Source organism: Sphaerodactylus townsendi, linkage group LG13 (assembly GCF_021028975.2).
Source record: "Sphaerodactylus townsendi isolate TG3544 linkage group LG13, MPM_Stown_v2.3, whole genome shotgun sequence".
Taxonomy (NCBI): domain Eukaryota; kingdom Metazoa; phylum Chordata; class Lepidosauria; order Squamata; family Sphaerodactylidae; genus Sphaerodactylus; species Sphaerodactylus townsendi.
Genome location: NC_059437.1, coordinates 33,818,167 through 33,840,601, shown reverse-complemented (window position 1 = coordinate 33,840,601; position 22,435 = coordinate 33,818,167). Strand labels below are relative to the sequence as shown.

The 22,435-nt window shown below is 44.8% G+C and overlaps 2 protein-coding genes across 4 annotated transcripts in view; one reads left to right on the top strand and one right to left on the bottom strand.

The window, feature by feature from the left end:
* RBM41 (RNA binding motif protein 41) overlaps window positions 1-22,435 on the top strand; it is a 40,376-nt gene that overhangs the window by 2,566 nt on the left and 15,375 nt on the right. The window contains exon 1 of one of the 2 annotated variants that reach the window (XM_048514846.1): window positions 19,877-20,764. The exons of the other annotated variant lie outside the window; for it this stretch is intronic. The gene's annotated coding sequence lies outside the window, so the exon portion shown is untranslated. Of the gene's footprint in view, window positions 1-19,876; window positions 20,765-22,435 lie in introns of those variants that run through there. 2 annotated transcript variants of the gene reach the window in all.
* On the bottom strand, window positions 606-20,803 carry MMP11 (matrix metallopeptidase 11). Of its 2 annotated transcripts, XM_048514842.1 has the most exons (9): window positions 20,456-20,803; window positions 16,275-16,430; window positions 10,455-10,696; window positions 6,664-6,807; window positions 5,702-5,835; window positions 4,228-4,475; window positions 3,647-3,860; window positions 1,911-2,168; window positions 606-1,308 (listed from the first exon to the last, which is right to left on the bottom strand). In XM_048514842.1, exons 1-9 carry the CDS (start codon window positions 20,561-20,563, stop codon window positions 1,175-1,177), a joined length of 1,638 nt encoding a protein of 545 aa, XP_048370799.1. In that variant the 5' UTR covers window positions 20,564-20,803; the 3' UTR covers window positions 606-1,174. The 2 variants fall into 2 exon arrangements, with proteins under 2 accessions (XP_048370799.1, XP_048370800.1); XM_048514843.1 differs by lacking the exon at window positions 16,275-16,430 and having other exon boundaries at window positions 20,456-20,795.

The following is a 22,435-nucleotide window of genomic DNA, read 5'->3' as shown; positions in this document are numbered from 1 at the left end:
GCTAAACTACTAGGTTTCAACAGCCAATCCAAAGCCCGAGGTGGCCAGGGATGGCTTACTGCACCGCCTCCTTCTGAGGGCTTTCAGGCGGTGCAGGGGGGGCAGAGAAAAAGAAAAATACCCAGCCACTTGAAAAGCCCTCTGTAGGGTTAAATGAAGTTATTCAATAAAAAAGGGTGGTGTAACTCTGAGGCTCTGGGTGCCGTGTTCCCAGTCCTAAAGGCTGGGTAGTAGCCAAATAATGTCAGCTCCATCCCCAGGAATGCCCCGGTTTGCCCCCCCCCTCTTGTAACCAGCATCCAATTGAGCATGAGTGTCCTTCCACAGTGGCGGCCACTTCCTGGTTTCACTGCTGCAGTACTGAGAAGCACTCAGTACTTTGTCGTCTCCGTCAGCAAGGCTGCCCCTTATACCAGCAGACAGGGCAGAAGCACCAGCATGGCCCTGCGCAGCCTCCATTGGCCAGTTTGCTCTCCCCCATAGGATTGGGCTGTATGTTCACCAGCCACTTAGTAGGTTGTTGCCATCTTAGACTTACCAATATAGTGCAGAGTTGATCACAGAACACTTTTACCTTAGTTTAAAAATAAACACAAAAACAATAATTTTGGAGAGCTACATTTTTTTAAAAAAATGTAATGTTTCCTAGTAAAATACAATGCAAAGAGAAAAGTAAGAGTACACCTGAAACATGATACTGAAACGCATCTTATTCCTCCCCTTTCCCCATTAATGCTTATGGAGGCTATTTGGAAGTCCAAATTTGTCAGCCAGTAATAAGCGGTCAATAGTTCCTTGACTGATGCCAAAGAGAAACTAGTCAGTAAAATTAGTTTGCACAAACACAACTCTTTGTGAAGGAACACTAAAAAAAGAAAAAGTTCATAACTGTGGAGAAGTGACAGAAAGAACCTGATTTTACTTTGCGGACTTCAGTGGCATCGGAGACTAAACATCAAGGCTGTGGCCATCTTTTAGATTATAGTACAAAAACAAAACAAAAGGACCCTGTGCTTGGAACTTTGTCAAATTCAGCAAGGTGCAAATGTAGGTAAAGGACCACAAGAGATCATTCCAGGTTGTGTCAATGTGATGGCCTAAAACACAGCTTCTCTCCAGTCAGAAAAGGTGAACTTGGCTGAAGAAGGTGGCTGGCCAGAACCACTCTGTCAATCTATCTGAAAGAGTTGGGGGAAGACACACAGCTGAAAAAATCATGGCTGATGATTCGTGGGTAGCCTTCAAACACTTTCACGTGAACAGGGTCAAATTTCCAGTATTGCCGACCTTTCAGGAAGTAGGCAAACCCTGTGGATAGGACAGGAAAAAGAAAGCATCAGAAAAATAGGAGCAAAGGCAATTTCTTGAACCTTCTTGCTGTCTCACATGGATGATGTTGCTCTTATAATTCCTGGTGAGCTCAGAGCTGATTCACACATTGTGTTTTTCCTTGTGAATGGTCTTTTATAATCTTAGTTATCACCACAAATGATTGTAGGGCCTAAAGCAGCTACTGAGAGCTATTCAGAGACTCACAACTCTTTATAGTACAGATATTCAATTCCAAGAAAATTTAGAAGATTTCACTCAATGACAGAGTTCATTCCTTCCCTTCCTACCTCTGGCTGATGCCCTGTGACTATGATGTTCTCTGTTGTATGGGACAAGCAAAAATACTGGGAAGATGTGTGGGTGAGGACAGAGGTCTCACAATAGGTGTCTTGACTACAATCCCCCCTACTCCTGTTTCATTACAATTCAGAGTAGCAAATGCCAAGGAAGACAGAAGAGTTGGCAGCATCACAGGACCTGGTGATTGGTCTAGAGGACGTGTTGCCCTTCTGATTTGATGATTCCTTAATGCCCGTTGATTCTTCTCTAAAGCTTGCTGTGCTCCTGCCTGTACTCACCAAACTCATCCTGAAAAGCAGCATCAATCTCCTGAGGAACTCCCCGCCAGTCAGTCATTCTGCGTGGCGAGACGTTGTCCACCTGATTAGTGCTGGGACTGAATCGCCAATAGCTGCCTCCCTTGAAAAAATATATCTTGTTCTTTTCTGTCCCCCAGAGTAAAGCTGCCTGGACAGGAGAAGAGGAAAGGCCCAGTTCTTTGACAGGCAGAGGGCCAGAAACGAGTCTCTCACCATCATAAATCCAGTAGTGAGCACCTGGCAAGGAAAAAAAAGCATGAAGGGGGAAAACGGCATTCAAAAGAAGGTTGAAAACAGTTTTGCTAGTGGATGAGAAGTAGGTGGCCAGTGTGAAAAGATTGCTGATGGTTGAACTAGGCTTGTGGCTACAGAGTGGTGGCCCAAGGGGAGTTAGCACTCTTCATTCTTTTGGACTTCTCCAGCAAATGTCCCACTGCCCCCCTCAGAGAGGGAACACCTGGCATCATTTGGCATCCTGATCTGGGATGTTATTTGATGAAGATGCTGTGCATGCTTTCATCTTTCAGGGGACTAGCAGGCCACATACTGCAAGCTTTCTCCTGTGCATGCTGATCTTTGACCTTGTGTTGTAGGAGGAAGGATGGTGGCGTGTGTGCCGCTTTAGAGCAGATGTTTGTGTCAAGCTAGTGACCAGCCTTATCTTGGCATAAAGTTGCTTGTGCTTTCTCTTTCCTGATCACAGCCGCTGGTTGCACCTCCTCCCAAGGCATGTGCACAGCTAGTTACTCCTTGACAGAATCAATTGTTATGGGCTGGTGTGAAGGCAGTCAGCATGGCATATGTGTGTGAGAGAGAATGCAAGTGAAATTACTTTGTACCCTATTGCATGTAACCCTTGTCCAACTCAGCTGTGCAGTCTCCTAGCCTTGGATGAACTCTTTCATCATCATTCTGGCCACATGACCCAGTGAGGTTAGGTTCCACTTCATGGGCCTGGAAATGGTAAAAGGTCTGAAATCCATGGTCTATGAGGAATGACTTAGGGAGCTGGATATGTTTAGTTTTGGTGAAGAGAAAGTTCAGAGGTGACATGATAGCCATGTTTAGATATTTGAAGGGATGTCATGTTGGTGAGGGAGAAAGCTTGTTTTCTGCTGCTCCAGAGGTTAGGACCAGGAGTCATGGGTTCAAGGTGAAGGAAAAGATTCCACCTAAACATCAGGAAAAACCTTCTGACAGTAAGGGCTGTTCAACAGTGGAATGAACTACCTCGAAGTGCGATGGAGTCTCCTTCTTTGGAGGTTTTTAAAGAGAGGCTGCATGGCCATCTGTCAGGTGTGCTTTGATTGCGTGTTCCTGCATTGCATGGGGTTGGACTTGATGGCCTTTGTGGTCTCTTCCAACTCTATGATTCTGTGACCTGGTGAAGTGTGTTCTTTTGGGCCACAAAACAGAGCATCCTCTTTGAGAATGTAGATTAGAAGGCTGTGTGGAGGGATTGGTGGACAGCCTTCTTGGTGTTCATGTACTGGCAGGGGGAAGGTGGAATTCTGTGTCTGTGAGAGGCAGCATATGCAGGCATGTAGAGGGAATTCTGGGATTGAGTACAAATGATACTAATCAGTAACCTTTTATAATGAAATCTGTTTTGATTAAAACCGATTAAGACAGATTGCGGTGTGGGAAAAAACGATAGAAAGACGCTCTGGGCTGCTTAGAAGAGATGGGTTGCTCTACCACTTAAAAAAAATTACCTTGGAAGAACCAGATATTGCCGAGCGAATCTTCAAAGGCTGCATCTACAGAAGAGGGGATTCCCTGCCAGTGCCGAGATGCCAGGGCTGGATAGCCAGCCTGGAGCTTGCCGTTCCGGAGCCTCCAGACGTAGTGCGACTTGAAAAAAAACAGCTCCCCACGGATCATGGAGACTGCATCAAAATCTGTATCACAAGCATCAGGCTGTGTAGACTGAGAAAATTAGATGCATTCATTTAATTTACGTTGTTATTCCACCCTATTCTGAGAACACAGGTTGGCTTATCTATCTAAAAAACAGATGAAACTCTTTTAAAAATTGAAACTTAGAAAAAGAGTGCTTCTGGTAAAGCAATCCTTAACTAGCCTTATTCTTGTAGCCCCAGCCTCAGACTACAGAGAAAGTCTGAATCTTTGGAATGATTCTGTGTTGGACCTCAAAGATGAAAGAAATTGAATGGCTGTTCAAAAAGATACTCTGTAAGCGGCCAGAGTATTCTTGGCACTAGGGCTAATTCTTGTGAAGATCAGCAAAAGCTGGAAATGCTGCTCTGGAAGCAGTACGTCCCAAAGTTCTTACCTGCACATTGACAATCTCATTAGTCTCAATATCTGGCTGGAAAGGCTCTTCTTCTTGATCTAGGTCAACATTCAGTTCAGATTTTGGCTTCCCATAGAGATACTGGATGCCTTGTTTGTCATCCTCACTCAGCTTCAATGGGTAACGGAAGAAATAGAAAGGAGACATCAGGGACTTGGACACTGCTGTGTGCTGCAACCCCAGAACATGGCCAAATTCATGAGCAGCCACCTGCATGAGGTCAGTCCCTGTCAGGTGAAGAAAAAAAGGAGGCGTTTGTTATTCACATTGGGAGACTCGATGTTAGTACTGTGCAATGGCATCATTTGAATTTGGGCTGCAAGTTCACATATTAGGGAGACTGTTCTGACTGAAGACAGAGAGGGATTGAGAGGCAAACTGGATTGGCTAAGTGAGTGTATAGTGTGGTTAAAAAAGGGGAGCCCCTTTGTACATTAAGTGGCATTGACTGGCTGGGAAAGAGATCATGACATCATGGTTAATAGTTTAATGACAGTGTTATTGTGCAGCAATGGCAAAAATGGCAGATTATGTCCTGGGGATTCTTTGGAAAGGGACTGAAAACAAAACAGCTGATAATATCCTTGTACAGATGTATAGTTTGGTTGCATTTGGAATACTGTGTTCACGACATCTCAAAAGGACCTATTAGAGATGGAAAAAGTGCAAATAAGGGACAACCAAAATAGCTGATTAGCAAGGCTTCCCTTATGAGAAAAGGGTAAAACTGTGACTTTTTAGTTAAAGCCAATAGGGAATGTAATAGAAGTTTTTAAACTATGCATGGTTGAAAAAAATAAATAAGAGAACTCCCCTCCTCCTTTCCCATAATACAAATACTCAGTTACTCAATGATGGGCAGCAGGTTCAGGACAGAAAACAAAGTATGTCTTCACAAATAATTGTCTAATGCCACAAGATGTAGTTTAGGCAGCGTCATCAGGAGACAAATTCCTGGATAGATTTGTAGGGGAGAGATTTATCAGTGGATTGTTTGCCATTTGTGCTATGGAATTGTGTGGTGCTCATGAATCTACTTAGAGAAGTCGTCTGAGGTTTAGATAAGGTGCCATCCATGTGCTGTTGGCATTAGGCTCTGTTGCCTTCAAAATCCTGTGGATCAGTGGACACCTGCTTGAGTGTATTAGAGGTAGTAATGGGCTGGATGATGACCAATAAACTTAGGCTGAGGTGCTACTGATCAGTGATGGAGTGAATCAGGGATTGAAAAGTCAGACTATTCTGGATGGGTTTGTGGACCTTCCCCAAAAGCAGGTTTTTAAGTTAGGATACTCATCTACTGATGGAGGCCTAGGATTCTTCTGTAGCATGTGCACAGAAGTGGCCTTTGAACCAACAGTGACCTTTCCCTGACATTAGATGGAGGTTTTCCATGTTCTGGTCACATGCAAAGAGGCTCCTGTTAGATCGTTGGTTGCAATATTCAACATACCCAAGTTATTCCCAATGCTCCATGTTTCATCATAGTCAAAATGGACATCTCCCTCCCGGTGGGTTTTGGGGAAAAAGGCATGTGCCAGGATTCCCCCCGGGCCATCAAAAGGCAGATTGTCCCCGTGCCAGTATCTGGAAAAGAAGCATATACTTGTTCACATGGTGACTTTTTGTAACCAGTGCCTTTTTTTTGTCACTGAGTATGTGACTGCCAACGTACAGAACTTACAGAAGAAAAGTGGTCCCTTTCATTTCCAGAGCTTTGGGTCCAGGACTTGTTGCAGTCAAAAGTATTTTAAGTCGAAGGATATCATGTCAAATTAGGATGTTACAAGGGCATTTTAGGGATATTAGAATAATTGCCAGTAGAAGGGTTTTAGGATCACAGAAAAAAGGCAGGAGAGGATATATCAACATGCAGCTACTTGCAAGTAGCTGGAGTCGGGAAAGGAGGTGCAGGTTTAAGGGAGGCAGTGAGTTTTGCAGGCGAAATGGATCAGGAAGAGGGGAAGGAAGCTGCCTGCTGGAGAGCAATGGAAGCGTAAATGAGGCGGAGAGCAGAGCAGCTTGTGTAGCACAAAGCAGTGAAGGAAGGCAGAGGAAAGAAGCAGCATTGTTAGGACTAGAGAGCTGGATGTGTTCAAATTGTCTTTAGAGGTTTCCAAGTGGCTTGGGACATCTTTGGAACTCACTGCTCCTACATTTCCCAGTGACTGCCAGAAACTGTGAAATGAGATGGAGCATCTTGTGACTCTCATGGAACTTCTAGATGGTTGAACGGAAGTCACAGGGTGCTTCTTTTACTTTAAATCACACGGATAATGCTAAACCACTCCAAGTGGTCCTCAAACTTGTACTAACAATTTTGCCAGCTTTATCCGATCCTCCTGAACTGAAGCTTTTCTCCAAAATTCACCAAAAAAAGTGCGTGCGCTTCAATGTGTAAATTGTATCGCTTACCGTGTGAAATCAATCACAATGTCTGCTCGTCCCCGGTGTACTTCTGTGAAGGTCAAGGGTGTTACATCACTCCAGACTTTCAAGGCTGCGGCAACGGCTTGTCTCACTTTGGCTTTCACCAACTGCCAAGGAAACCTCACGATTCTGCAACAGAGAGCAGAAGAGCAAAGGGTGGTCGTGGTTGACACACTGAAAGGGCATGGAGAGAGCAGTCAGGAGAAGAGGCTGGAGGTTTACTAGACAAGGACAGCCTTACAGCTCTGTTCTTCTGTCTTCCGGTTTTGGTCAGATCCCAGTGGTTCACGGGAGCAAGGTGAGTTAAGTAGGAAGTCCTTGAGCTTCTGAATTGCAGAAGCCAACCTGTGCTTCCTTTCTCCACTTTCCTTCTGCCCCCAGGTGGAATAAATGTCACTACAGAGATGCTGACAGATATTAAAGATGGACAGTTTGGGGGTTCCGGAAAGGCACTTCCAGAGGGAAGTCAAGGAGAGGGTGGTAAACTTGCAGAACCTCTCTGCTCTCAACACAATCGAGTTCAGCTTCACACCAGTATTGGGCCTTTCCCCACTTACCTTAATCCCCCCTATCCCTGGCGTGCATCCCTGGCGCGTGCCCTGGCATCCCCACGATGCACGGGGTCATCACAAGGCGCCGTTTAAAAGAGCACCAGGGATGCCGCGCGCTGAGGGGGCGCGACAGCGGCAGCGTCGGGGCGGCTGTGCTGTCGCCGCCCCTGTCGTGGGGAGTGCTGGGGGACCCCGCGCTACTTTCGGAGAGTAGTGCGGGGCTTAAGGTAAGTGGGGAAAGGCCCATTGTCACTGCTTTTGTTTCATAGTAAAATACACCACAGGCCCAGCAGTTTTCAGAATGCAGATGTTGATTAATACATTTGTCAGTAATGTTTCATTGTTCTGGGTTTCTTAATTGTTTGATAAAGGGTTAGCTTATAGTTAGCATGTTTTATTGTTTACTGAACATTTACTGTGTAAAACCTTTATTCTTTATTAAATCCTTAACAAGCACAAGTATTTATTTACTGGTTACCATATTTGTTTATACCACACCATTTCTTCTTGACTCAGGGTAGCTTACAGATCCAAGTAGGAAACAAAGTACAATGAAACACTCAGTGATGCCCTCCAAATGTCTCTGGTCAATATTCCATTAAAAGCCCTAACAAATAAAAGAGCTTTGCAGTACCTCCTAAACATTTCCAGAAACAGCACCCCCTTTATCTCTTCAAGGAACTCATTACTACTGAAAAAGCATGGGCTCTGTTGGAACCAGGACAGCTACCTTAAGCAGGTTGACGCACGTTATATTGAGCAGGATGCACAAATAAGCAAAGGAAGAGGGAATAAAATAACACATGACCCGTTAACCATTTTAATGATGCACAAGTGCACAAATTTATAATCTACCGAGTTTAGTTAGATACATAGTAAAAATAAACAATCATTATATTGAGCCAAAAAACAGAAAAAGACTATTTGACAGGTTGTTACACACCAGCAGGTTCTTTTTCAATAGCATCTAGGAGCAATTTCCATTTAGCAAAGAAAGTGTCAGCGTTTACATTCCCTTAGTTGGGTGCATCTGGAGGGTCACTTTCTCCACTATTGTCTCTTCCCAGTTCTAGAAATCCCAGGATTCCAAGTACCAACCAGGTGTGTTTTGCTGTTTTCAAGGATGAAGAATGATTCAGGCAGAAGGTCTGGACAGGTATTCTGTCCCACGATCACTCTCATTTTGCAGAAAATTGCAGCCTGGTTAGTGTAAACTTTACGCCAGTTCCTCTTGGCAAGAAAAAGAATGCCCTCTAATCTGACTCTTCAGGATTTGATGACAAAATTGATTTTTATGGCTGAATTTCAGGAGTACAGTGGCCCTCTGTGGAACACAGTTCGAGCAATCTCTTTGATCCTAGCAACGACCCTCTTAAGTGGTGACACTGTACAGCAAACCACTTACCTTAAGATGGGTGACCCTGACAGTATCCCAGTCTATATGTAAGATCTCATTTTTCACAGAGGAGGTTTTTATTAAAGTAATTGTAGATGTGAGAAACTAAGCTGTCTTGTGTACTGGAATATAACCACGGTTCAAATTCTTGAAATAGTCATCTAGTGACACTTTAAAGACTAACAAAATTTTTTCCAGCATAGGCTTTCATGAGTCAGAACTCACTTTGTACTGAAGTGTACAGCCAGTAGGACAATGTTTTTATATTCATAAAAGAAAGGCCATGAATATAAAAGCATCAGTCTAATTGGATACACACTTTGATGCATTTGAAGAGGCAAGCTGTGATTCATGAAAATTTATGCTGGAATAAATTTTGCTAGCCTTTAAGCTGTCACCAGGTTTCATTCTGCTTTTATCGACTAATATTTCTAGCTAGCACCTATCTGGAATTAGCATTAACTGATGTATCAGTACATCAGGACACTGTATAATGCAGTACTGGGACAAATTATTGACAGGAGATAAGTCTTTAAGGAATTTGGTCCTTTGCGCTGGCAAGAAAGAAATTGGTATTGTTTAATTATTATTTTTTTAAAAGTGGATGATTTAGAAAAGGGATTAAGTGAGGAACTGGTGGGATGAAGTTTTCAACTCAACTCAGACTCTCAAAGATATTAGAAAGATTGTCACTTTAAAGCAACTGTTACAGAAGAAAGTGAATGGCTGTCATAACTGATATCCAATTCCAGTAAAATCTATGGAATCGCCTTTACATTCAGCAGCAGAAAAATGTTGTCAAGTGAAAGGCAAAACAATAGAAGACCCACCATCTGTGCTGCATCTATTTATTTACTTTTACTTTTTCCTCAATGGGGATCTAAAGTGGATTACATAATTTTTCTCTCTATTTTATCCACACAACAACCCTGTGAGGTAGGTTAAATCACCCGGAGTGGGAATACAGAGACTATAATCGTCTTAAGGTCACTCAAAGTGGGAATTCAAACCTTCATCTCCCAGATCCTAATCAACCTTCTAACCACTACATCACACTCACACGTTTGGTTTGTGCGCCACTCTGAGCCCTTCGGGGGTAGGACGGTCTATCAAATCTAATCCAATCCATCAATCAATGAATTTTTAAAAGTGTTTCTCCTTTAGGGAGGTATTTTCCTCCTTTAGTATACAAAAGTTTATCATTAGGATGTGTCTTGTGTGACACAGCATAAATGAATCAAAATTAGGATTGTGTGAAAATCGTGGTAGTACCTTAATAAATTTACAGATTCTGTGTTTGCTAGTATGACCCTCGCAAGACACCACCAGTACAATCCTAAAGAAAGCTATATTCTTCTAAATCTGTTGAATTCAATGGGCTTAGAAAGGAGTAACTCTTTTTAAGATTGCACTATACAGAGTTTTTGTGTACTTTTGAAAATTTCTCCTAAGTTTTTGATTTCAAAAGGGCAAACCCTTTAAGAAGCCCACATTCCTATCATATCTTTGTTACCTGACTCCTGATTAATTCTGGTTGAGATCTTCTCCTCCCTTTCATTCTTATTCAAGTATATCAGCTGGCAACTCTTCAGGCAGCCTCAGCTGTGCTCATGCCTATAGCCTTTGCTGGGTTATTGTAGCGTCCAGCAGCATTAGTCCTCAGGCTTCCGACCCACTGAATCTCTGGAGGTAGAAGTGTAAACGGGGAGAAGTACATACAATACACCATTTATGTTTCTACAGCTCTGGAGCTTTGTGGAGAGAATGGTAGAGGAAGAGACGGTCATTCCACAGCATCTGATTTTTTTTTTAGTTCAGACTTGCCTTACTTGTAAGTGAATTCCATCTTCTCCCAGCGTCCTCCAGAAAGCAGGAATCGTTTCTGCCGGTTCCGAGTACTGCGGCTCCCTGATGGGGTGGGTAGATCTGGAACGCCGCAGCGGGGTGGATTCCACTGTGTTGCCTGGTTGTTGGGGGTTCTTGATAAGCCTTTAGCAGTCTCTATGGCCGTGATGATGGAGGAGCCCTTTTCATCTTGTTCCTTCCAGGGACTCTGTTTCAGAGACCCACCCTAAAAAAAAAAAAAAAGAAAGCCGAGGGTTTAGATGAAATATGCAAATAACCCATTGCCCAGTCACATTGGATAAAGTCTTATGTGGGTGCTCCCAAAGAGGGAAAATTCTTTGAAGCAGAAAAAGGAAGGGGGGAAGGTACATAAAGCACACCTTCCATGGCTAGCACCACAGTTAGACTGTTAGAGTTGGATCTGGAAGCTGAGGTTCAGATCCTCCCTTTGCAGCGGGTACTCGCTAGATGACCTTGGGCCAGCTATTCTATCTCAGCCTCATAAGTCTGTTCATGTGAGGATAAAATGGAAGAGGGGCAAATAATTTGATAAGTTGCTTTGAATCTCCACTGGGGAGAAAAGAGGGGAGTAAAAAGTAAACATGATCGTACTTCATGCCTTAATATCGACCATATTTTGAGAATGAAGCCCCGTTGGCAGTCGCTACCTCTAGGAGGCCGTATTGTAGCTATAGATATGCAGGCTATCACTCCCCAGTTTTATCCATTCTGATGAAATGGCTTTCAGTAGGCATGATGTGTTTCCATGCTGTCTGGCTAACCACATGTGCAGTAGAAACATGTTTAGAGTTCATGGAGACAACAATGCACGGAGAAAAGATTACACTTACTAGTACAAGTCCTTTGTAAAACCACCTGCATCAACATTGGTGAAGTTTGTCATTTTGGGTATATTAACACCAAAATTAATAGATTGAGGAGGAGAGGTAGAAAGGAAATAGCGAAATAGAAGACTTTGCTCATGCCCAATAGTTTGTCTGAGATAGGTCAGAAGAAAAGTGGTGGTTGAAAAGGTTTACTTTATTTCTAAAACCTCCAGATATGGGCAAATGGACACAAACCAATCAGTAGTATGCAAGTGGCAGAGGTTATAAATATTATGTCCCAAGAGGAACAAATACAATACAAAATGATCAGTAATGTATTATTCAAGAATCTAAGAATCTCAATTATGCAACTTGTGTGCGCTGTTCAATTTTTATCATTATTTATTAAATTTCATATACTGCCCAATCCCCGAAGTAAATGCATTCTTATGTACATGGTAAATGCTTGTACATTCTTATAAACTCAATCATAAATACTGTGTCCAAGAACTTGTGCTAATCAGACGTCTTTATGTTTCATGCTAATGAAAGTTCTCACGTGTTGAACCTTTTAGTCAGGCTGCGCAGGATTTCCCTAGAGCAATTCAGAACACTAAAGGCAACGAATGGAAAGGAGAGAAGACAGAAATTTAGTTTTCTTCATACGAGGCATATGAATTGTTAAGTTGTTTCCAGGTGGGGTAAACTAGAATTGTAAAAGGAAACTGGTCATGTTGGAGTTTTAAGTTTGGGTATTATCAGAAGACTCCCAGTTTTCAAATAGATACCTCAGATGTTGCTGTTTGAATGCTGTACTCGAGTGGCGAAAACAACATGAAACTGAATCCAGCAAAACAGACATGATGCCAGTCAGTGGAGCTCATCTTCTAGATGAGATCAATTTTCCTGTCATAGACAGTCTGAAATTATTATCTGAGCATTGACCTAAACTCATGTCCTGTGCTCCAGTGCTGAAGTAACATTAATGAAAACCTTGGGACATGTAAACGTCCCCATTCAGTACATTGGGAGTCAAAAAACAACCACCACCCATCTGCCTCTCAAACTGCCCCCAAAGTGCAGCTTAGATGCCCCACTGTGTCTGCAGGCCTCCAGTTACACCAACATATATCTTAGTTATGCCCGAATGGGACTTAGTTGCTTTCCTGAACAGTTTACCATTTTTAGGATCACAACCTTTATTCCTTATTGTGCTTGTATTTATTAAAACCAATCTACTCCTTTGTATTTTGGCACTGGCTCTCTCATGAGTCAGGCCTTCACGTTGCCATGATTCACACGTTGAGGTTGGTTTTGCCTCTGCCGAAAATTGTTTCCAATTGTCTTCAGACTGCTAATTGCCATAGTTTCTGTTAAAAAACCGGAGAACCCAATAACCCAAGATTAATCATGGCTTTTTTATAACTCTGGATTTGTTGTTTTTAATTCAGTCTTTTGTTGAAGGAGAACTTGAGTTGATTTAGAATTGAAGAAATGAGCAGATGTGGCAAAGAAAGCGTTGAAATACGTATGTTAGTTTTAGCTTAGTTCAGATCTACTGTGTTTCAGTACACACACTAGAGCCACAGTTTGGCTGTTGTCTTTAGAAGAGTCTTGCTAACTGCCATTTTCCATTATTTGTTCCAACACTTTTGCTGAATGTGCTTGTTGATGCAGTTATTAAGTGTTTCAAAATAGTAAATATTTCTCATGTAAAAAGGGGCGTGGAAGATTTTTCTAGAGAGTGACTCTGGGAGGGGCTTTTTTTGGTATGCAACAAAGCACATCTCCCCGAGCATTTTGGTACAAAAAATACTTTTATTGCAATTAGTTGGAAGTTAAGTTGAGCCAGGTTGTCTGTTTTAGCACTTCTTCCTATAGGCTACCCAGAATTCATTTGTGGAATTCCATGCTACAAGTTTGGTGATCATTGTTATCTGAGGCTTTAAGGAAGGGTTAAATTAGATAAATTGAGGGAAGAGCGGTGAAGTTAATAGGGGAAAGCAACCATGCTTTTCTCTGTGAAATGTCCCAGCCTTCTTTTCCTGCCATGATCTCATGTTAACAGTCAGCCCTCCCTGCCATATACAAAATTTAAGACAAAACCCCTTGCCAAAATCACAGAAATGAACAATCTGCCCTGTGAAAATGGCCCAGTTCTTTCATCCAAGAAAAAAAAAGTATTCATGGGATACCCTTTCTTCTACCATTAGGAAGTAGAAATGGTCTCCTCCCCAGCTCAAGGGGAAACTGGTTAAACAAGTGAAATGTCAACGCAGGCTTTTGAGGCGGAAAAGTAGCAATAAGCAGTTCATTCAGAAGAAGACAAGGGAAGGAAGCTGGGATTTGCCTTTGGGCATGCTCAGCTGCTCTTGCTGCAGACTTCAACTTGCAAAAGCATTTCCTGCTGATTGAGAACCGACCAGAATGACACCTCCAGACATAGCCGCAGCTTCTTGCCTCTCCCAGGTGTGTCACAGTTGTGCAGCACTCTAGGGGATGGAAAGGGACATAGGGGATGTTCATCTATAAGTGAGAGACCTTTGGAATCTTTGGTCTACAACTAGTAGGCTATACAAGGGTTGTTATGACATTTTATTTTTTAAGAAAGAAGACAGAGAAAAAGAAATCTTGCCCATTTGTATGGTGGTACCTGCAGAAGGCCCTGCTCAGATGTGCACAGCTGTTTTAGAGAACAACAGGAGCAGCAGTTCTGCCGATATGAGGACCAAGCCACAAAGGGCAGTTCGTTGATCTAAACCTGGTAACTGATGGGCAGTCAGTGGAGGGACAGCAGAGTGATAGGAACACGTGTGTTCTGCCTAGCTCTTGATCAAGTTGCCACATTCTGCACCAGTTGGTGTCTCCATGTTGACTTTGAAGTGAGACCTATGCATTATAGAAGTCTCATCTCAGTGTTACTGTGTTACTGTGAGATGGATCCAGGTGACCAGATTGGCTGAGTTTGATGAAAGCATTTGTTGCAGCTGCATTAATTTGTTTCTGCAGCTGTAATGCTGGATCCAGTATAACACAGTTTATAAATATATAAATCAGTGGTTCTCAACCTGGGGGTCGGGACCGCTTTGGGGGTCGAACGACCCTTTCACAGGGGTCGCCTAAGGCTCTCTGCATCAGTGTTCTCCATCTGTAAAATGGATAAATGTTAGGGTTGGGGGTCACTGCAACATGAGGAACTGTATTAAAGGGTCACGACACTAGGAAGGTTGAGAACCACTGATATAAATTAAAGTTACAGCATGAGTCCCTGTTGTTGCTACACGACTGGCTTTGTCAGTCCTGGAGTCTGACAGCAAAAATGAGGATGAAAAGCTAGACAAATAGCCTCAGGAAACAGGCAGGAAAAACTGCTGGGAAGAGAAAATGCTGACAGAGGACTAAAAGGGACAGCCCACTGTTTTAAGTGAGTCACCAGAAGCAGACTGTCTGCAGGCTGGCAGCTAAGTGCAGAAACGGAGTTTCATTGTTTTTGGGAAGGCTGCAAAAGAGGGTGCCAGTCATACCTTCGGAGTAAGACATACTGCAATTTTCTATGCTGCCAACCAAAAAACCTCTGCCATACATTGCCACTCACCTAAGTAGTTGGCACTAAAGAGAGTCTGCTAGAGTGAGGGGCCTGCACAATATTTGAAACTCCACATGTTGTTTTATTGCACAGAAAGGAGTAATCGCAGTGAGGACTTCTGGTCCTATACCACCCCTCCAGCATCACCTAAACTGGGCTCTCTAAATACCCATATGTTTTGTGATGCCGGCCAATTTCCTACAGAGAGGAACACCTATTTTCATCCCCAAATGTAATCCTTTTGCTTCCCTGCAAGAGGGCCATTCATACGCATTCTCGGGAACTGTGTGAATCCCTTGGCACTCACTACACTACCGTCATTTAGTTGCCTGTGTTGGTTCACCATGACCTCCACAAGTTTATGAAACTCACTCCAACATCCTCAACTGTGATCCTAAATGGTGCTGAGAGGACTCGGTTCATGCATAATTGCTGCGGTATATAGGAGTTGTACAGCAGGAGATCTTCTGGAAAGAGATTAGCCTGGCACACCCACGAGCAAATGTTTCTCCAACATTATCATCTGAAATAAATCTAACCCAAACGCACTAAATGGCCATCGTTATTGAAATTACAGAGAAGTGCAACTATGCAGCACAACTTTTTCAATTTGAAAAGCGTAACTCTTTCAATTTAGAAATGTTGTCTAAGTTTCCCTGATTTTTTTCATACACCTACAAAAAGCAATGAAACAATTACTTCCCCATGGCTGCAATCTTTATGTACACCTGGATACAATAAAATCTGTGAAATAGCCCAGCCCAGAGATACGTCACTCAGCCCCAAAGATGCTACTGGACAATAACATTCACATCCAGTCATCCAAGGTGAAGATGCGTTCTTTCACCCCCTGAGATTGTTTCAACAGTTGTTCGTATCAGTGAACAGTTGGCGTACCAGTGAGCCACTCTGATGTGAATGTAGGAAACATCCGGTCGTATGATGGAGCAAATATGCTGAGGCAGCAACATGGAAGATGTTGATACAGCATTCTAGTAATCACCAGGAATCTGAACCAGCTTTGGTGTCAGTATACAAACCATAACTCTGACTGTGACTCATGGTTTATGATCTGAGGCCAGACCTAGTTCTGATGCTTTGTCTGGTTTTCTTAAGGAGTCCCACATGGAGGGATTTTAAAGTGTCAGCTATAAAACTCACAAACAACATGGGGACTATACCAGTCCTGAGGATGAATCCTCTTAGTGTCAACTGCAATTTGGGAAGTAATTAAGATAGCATGAACGGCCCATCCAAAATGGCAATGGGTATGAACCAGCCCCTGGTCCCATATTATTTAAGACCTCTCTTGGAGGATTTCCCCCCACACTTCTGATTTAGCACTGAAAAATAGTCACATTAAGAGAAACCCTCAGAGGCCCTGATTATACCTTTTCATTATTTGTATTAAATGAGCTCCACACCAGTGGCTGCTTCTGAATGTCACAAAGTGACAAGCTGAGCATCAGGATCCTCCAGTTTCCTACCCAGAGCCTTATAATCCCTTCTGATATCCTGAAAGTTGTGTCTTGCAGTTCGATTGGTTCCTGCATGGACCAAAAGGAAGGGATAATGGTCAGCAGATTTGATGAGTCTTGTCATCCTCTCTGTTACATCATGGATTTTCACCCCAGGGAGTCATCACGCCTCTGAAAACATCCTGTCATGCTATCAATCACCTCAGGAGGGAATCCCCTAGCACCACCACAACATGTCTCCTCCGGGGATTGGCAGGGGCCATACCATGTGGCTGAATTTTCCAAGGTCACCCTCACATTCTCTGAGGAACATCTCTGTTGCCCATGGGCCTGTTCCTCATTATCACGGACATGGGAGAGAACTTCAATTTTGTAGTTTTAAACTCACAGAACAATCCCTGGCCCTTCTACTTCTATGTGTTACATTCTTCCAAATGTCTACCTCACATGTTTGGGAATTGCCCTCCTCCTCAGAAATGTCTCTTGTCTGTTCCTCATCCAGGACAGTCTGCTCCACTCTGTCCAATAAATCCTCATGCTTCCTCATGTGCTGAAGAGTAGATACCCATGCCTCAAGTTGCTGGACCTTCTCTTCCACGAGGGCAACCAACTGGCACTTGCTGCAAGTGTAGCTAACCATATCCTCCAGCAAAAAAAACCCCAAACGTATTACAGCTGTTGGAGATGATTGTAGCAGCTCCTTCACCATGCATTTCCAGTAGTCCTGAATAGGTATGACACAGAACTCTGGGCCTCCCTCACAAAAGTCTCCCACCAAAGTCCCCCACAAATGCCTGTTGGCCTTCAAACCAGAGATTTTCAGATCTGACCAAATGTCTAGCAAAGCTAAAAGTGATAACAAGCACCGCAATGTGGCAACCTCAGCACCAATTATAGGTCCCCAGGCCCAAAGCCACAAGCCAAGAGCCTGAGCAGAATATTATTAATTAGAAAGAGGAATTTCACTAAAATAATATTAAGGGATTAGCTGAAATCTAAGTAAACGTAGTTAGTCGGAATGATCTAGTTATTTGTTGCTGGAAGAATAGGGTAATATTATTTTGTGTCTTTCACGGACTTATTGTAAAGAAAAATAGAACAGAAGCTTTTTTCTTTGTCTGAGTATTAATAACGATTTTCCCACAGCCATTGGAAATATAATATATGAACAGACAGTGAGCCCAATGGAGTACTGATGTCCTGAGATCACTAACACGCTCCTAAGAACATCATTAAATAGATGTTGGAAGCACCAACAACATAAAGGCTCAAACCACGTCTGGAATAAATGAGCAAAAACTCTGGGAAAGTCTGGGAAAGACTGGCTACTACCAGTCAGACAATGGTGGCTGCCCTAATTTGACTCAATAGTAGGCAGTTTCATCTGTTCATATATTCTCATTAATTTAGATCAGATGACCATTACAGGCACGATTAACTCCTGAAGAGCCATGTGTGGGCACTGAAGCCTATCTGAAATTCAGCTCACTCATCCCCCAAATCTGGTTTCATGCGAAATGTAACATCTACTTTACTGTTGAAAAAAACTAAGGCCGATGCTCAAGTATTTAATGTATTAAAGAAAATGTTGCATCCATTCCTGTTTGGAGGTCTGGCTGTGAGCCATCATAGAAATACGGCTTTGCTGCACAGCAAGTTGGTCAAAGGCTGCCTTTTAAAAAAAAAACACTCCCAGACTTTTGCTGTGTCACAATGAAATAGTCCAATGAAAAAAGCTGGAGTTGAGAACTTGGCCTCTGTGCTGGGGGATGGAGAATTGTGATAGTTGTAAATGGCATGTTTGTATTAGCACAGATCTGCATTCGTGGGTTCTCCAGTGTATAACCAATCCAGACAGGCTGACTGGTGCATTGGCCTCCTTCTGCTTCACAGACTTGAGCTACTGGCAGGCAGTACCCTAAAGATGAGGCATTCCTCTCCTTTAAGCCTCTTCAGAACCAACACCCTGGTCAGTTCTGCCCAGCTGCCTCTGCTGTTTATGATACTGAGTGGTGCCCTAAGTACAAGGGGCGTGAGAGCTTTTGGAGTAACCTCACTGGTCCCAGTTTCAGGAGCACTGGTTTAGCTTAACCCTTGCTGGGCTAGCTTGCTCCTCCTCCCCTGCCCCAGTCAAGTCACATGTGACTTATGGCAACTCCATAGGGCAGTGGTGGCGGACCTTTGGCACTCCAGATGTTATGGACTACAATCCCCATCAGCCCCTGCCAGCATGGCCAATTGGCCGTGCTGGCAGGGGCTGATGGGAATTGTAGTCCATAACGTCTGGAGTGCCAAAGGTTCGCCACCACGGCCATAGGGTTTTAAAGGCAAGACATGTTCAGAGATGATTTGCCATTGCCTGCCTCTGCATCACAACCCTAGTATTACTCAGAGGCCTCTTGGAGATTATTAATGTAGCCTGAAGGGTAAGTTTATTCTATAACCTCTGCAGAGACTTGCTCAAGGCAGCTGAGAAAAGGAAAAATTGATAAAATCATGAACACAACCAGAATGATTAATGGTGAACCAAGCAATAAAAACAAGTCTCAGCATAAAAACTGCATAAAACAAGATCCATCAGTCTAATATATTCACAAAGCAGTCACAAGCTGAAAGGAGATATAATTTTTATAATTGTAGGACACCGATATCTTTTAAGAAAGTTTCTTTTAAAAAGGAGTGATGTGTTGCCATGGCAGCCCCCCCCCCAGCCAGTGCAGAGTACATATGGAAAGGAAAAGTCTAAGGAGGTGTCCAGTAAACTCCTCATGTAGAAGCTCCACTGCTACTATTCATGTGTCTGTATTTGCACAGGTGATCAAAGCAACATGGGAAATGCTTGTTAAGGCAGAAAGGGGGGGGGGGAGGACAGGTATTGTATCAAAACAAAACAAACCCCAGAAATCGTAATGAAATTTCTTCCATTAGGAAAATACTCTGGCCACTCCTAAGCAAAGTCACAAAAGTGACCCTTCCAAAACTTTACCCTCCAGAAAGTCTGTTGGGCTTTCCAGTAGCTAGAACTTGCCTGGTGAATCCACAAAACCGGTGTCTTCTAAAAGTTTATCAGAAGCACTTAAGTAAGATGCAGGTTAATATACTTGATTATTGGGAGTCTATATTTTAGACAGAGAACAGGAGCAGAAGGCAGTTCTCACAGATGAGGATACCCTCCCTCTTCCTTCAGATGGAGGGAGCCCATTTTCTAAACTATTAAACTAGCTTCCTGTGATGCAGCAAAGTCTCTCTACTGGCAAGATATTATCGTCCAGCAGCAAAATCGGAGGAGGCTACTGGTGCATAAACTCTGGCTCCCAGCAATAGTGGTTGGGGGGGGCGGGGGAGAGAATTGGGGAACGGGGGAGCAGCTCCCCGTCTTTTCTTCCCAGGAGAGCTAGCTGCTACACAAAGTTGTTTTTAGCAGGGGAACAACGGCGGCGGCGGGGGGGGGGGGGGGGGGTTCCAGGCATCCTTGTCCCCCCAGGGATCCACGCAATTGTGGGACAGTCGCCTTCTTCCGGCGCTGGGATTGGATCGAGTTGGTGTGAAGGGCCCCAAAGGAACCCTTCTCTAGGGGACTCTGTTGGCTCGAGGTGGCCCTCGCGTTTAGACCAAGGAGGAGAAGATGCTGCTTCGAAACTAGCGACTGCCGCCCCCTCCCCCGGTCCGTCCCGTCTCCTGTGGCTGGTTGTCACGGCAGAGAAACAAAGGAAAGTGCTCAACCTGGAGCGGAGCGCTGAAGTTCCCTCGGTGGGAAAGAAGTCCGGGCTGCTCGCTGGGGACGGGCAAAGGACAGGAGACGCGCGGCGCGCCTTTTCATCCGAGCAGGATGTCTTCGAAGGCTCCTCGCAGAGCCCAGGCGGGTTTGTGTGTGTGATTGTGCCCCCCGCCCCCTTCCAGAGCAGGAAGATACCCCAGGTCGGCGAAGTTGGAGGAAAGTTCAGAGAGGGCGAGATCAGCTCGGAGTTGCCAGGGGATGGGGTCGGAGGAAGCCCAACCTGCGCGCCGGGCCACCTGGACACGTGTCGGCCCTTTCGCACGGGGCCCCCATGCAGAGCTGGCGGTGTGACCCCCCCACCCCCCGCCGGACTCACCAGCGCCTGGTGCCTGGGGGGACGCCGGGCGGCCAGGAGGGCCGAGGTCTGCAGCGGCAGCAGCGCCGGCAGCAGCAGGGCGGCCAGCAGAGGCGCCGGAGGAGCCATCCTTTGATGCGCCGCGCCTTTGTTCTCCTTCGACGGGGTTGCCGTCAGAGAGGCAGCAGCCGGATCTCCCCCCGCATCACATGTGGTGGCGGCGGCGGCGGCGCGGGGGGGTGGGGAGGAGGAGGAGGAGACCCCTCGGGGCTGGAAGCGGCCGCCGCCCCCCGCCCCCCACTCGGCGGGTCTTTAACTGTTGCGGAGCAGGTACGGGAAGCTGAGCCAAAGCCCTGGGGGCGAGGGTGGGGGCAGATCGGGTTTCTCCGCAAGCGACGGCAGCCCTCGATCCCAATCTCGACGCCTGGCGCCAGCGCTCGTAAGAAAGGAGCTGCGATGGGGTGGGGGTGGGGGGAGGATGCACAAACAATTGGGGGTGCGGGACCCCTGTGAGTGGGTCTCTCTCAATGGGTCTTGGCCGCTCCTGGTACAGACCTTCCACCTGGCCGGAGCAAAGTCTAAAATCAGGTGCAATATACACCGGTTGGAATCTGCTGTTATGCACAATGTAGACCACCGGCCTTCCCTTCCCCCGCTTGCTTTCCCATGTTTTCTTGTCACTCTTGAACGAACCAATCGACACCAGGACCCCTCTTACCATCTCCCCTCCTGCCATTTCTCTACTGCCAGAGGTGGATACCTCCAGGCCACTTAATGCAGAGCTAGATTCGGGGTCTGCAACCTGCAGCTCTCCAGATGTTCATGGACTACAAATCCCATCAGCCCCCGCCAGCATGGCCAATGTCCATGAACATCTGGAGAGCCGCAGGTTGCAGATTCATAGAGCTTTCACAAATAGATCTGGCTTGTCCATTCAAGAAAATACAGCTGTGAATGATATCCACAGCACAGCCATAGCACAATATCTATGCCACCCTTCCTTCAAGGAACTCTCAGTGGTGCACATAGTTCTCTCCTCCGCAATGTTAACCTCACAGCAACCCTGTAAAGTAGGTCAGGTCGACAATCTGCTTTCCCCGTTTTTCAAATAGATGTTTCTTCTTGACATCAATCACTATTGTCTCCTCAATGCCACGATTCTCCTGTTTGGAATGGACAGTTTTCTTGATGTTGAGCATTGATCTCTCCACTGGACAAAGTCCTTCTCACAGTTGAGGTCATAGTCCAGGGGCCTCTTGATGGCAAAGTCTCCGCTTCTCTCAACATCAAATGTCATCGTCTCCTGAATCCCAAGCTCCCTTGTCACCGGAGAACAACCTTCCTTTATTTGGCAGTCATCTCCTCCTTCCTCAGAGGGTGATGTTTTTGTGGTTTCCTTACTTCCCTTGGATCTAGGAAAGCAGTTGAGATCTGCACCTCTTTTATCATTTCCACCTCAAGGTTTCCACACTCATCCTTGCCAGTCTTCTATGATTGCTGTTTGGGGATGTATATGCACCCATGTGCCCATTGGGACATGCCTCCGTCATGCCATATCCTATACTATCAATATTCATTCCATATTCCCTTCCTCTGACAAGCACGCATTAATGTTGAGACATGAGCCTTTACTTCACAGCACCTACATAAAGACCCAGAGGACAGTCTTCCTTCAGACTCAGGGTCTGAGGACATATCGATTCCTTCCCCAATTTGGGATCCTGCATCAAGTCTCACCTTAAGCTTTACTCAGAGCAACTAATCTGGATGGTGAAGGCTCTGCGTGTGTTGCATGGTACTGATACAAAAGAAAAGGAGTAGTAGTAGTAGTTTGGATTTATATCCCCCCTTTCTCTCCTATAAAGGAGACTCAAAGGGGCTTACAATCTCCTTTCCCTCCTCCCCACAACAAACGCCCTGTGGGGTGGGTGGGGCTGAGAGAGCACCAAAGAACTGTGACTAGCCTAAGGTCACCCAGCCGGCATTTGTTGGAGTGCACAA

Excerpts from the sequence above, each read along its gene's own strand:
- MMP11 (XM_048514842.1), bottom strand. The coding sequence starts at position 20,563 with ATGGCTCCTCCGGCGCCTCTGCTGGCCGCCCTGCTGCTGCCGGCGCTG. Across the intron at positions 6,808-10,454 it reads AAGATGGAATTCACTTACAA|AATCGTGAGGTTTCCTTGGC; the intron begins GTAAGGCAAGTC and ends TCTCTGTTGCAG. Across the intron at positions 2,169-3,646 it reads CAATATCTGGTTCTTCCAAG|GTGCTCACTACTGGATTTAT; the intron begins GTAATTTTTTTT and ends TTTCCTTGCCAG.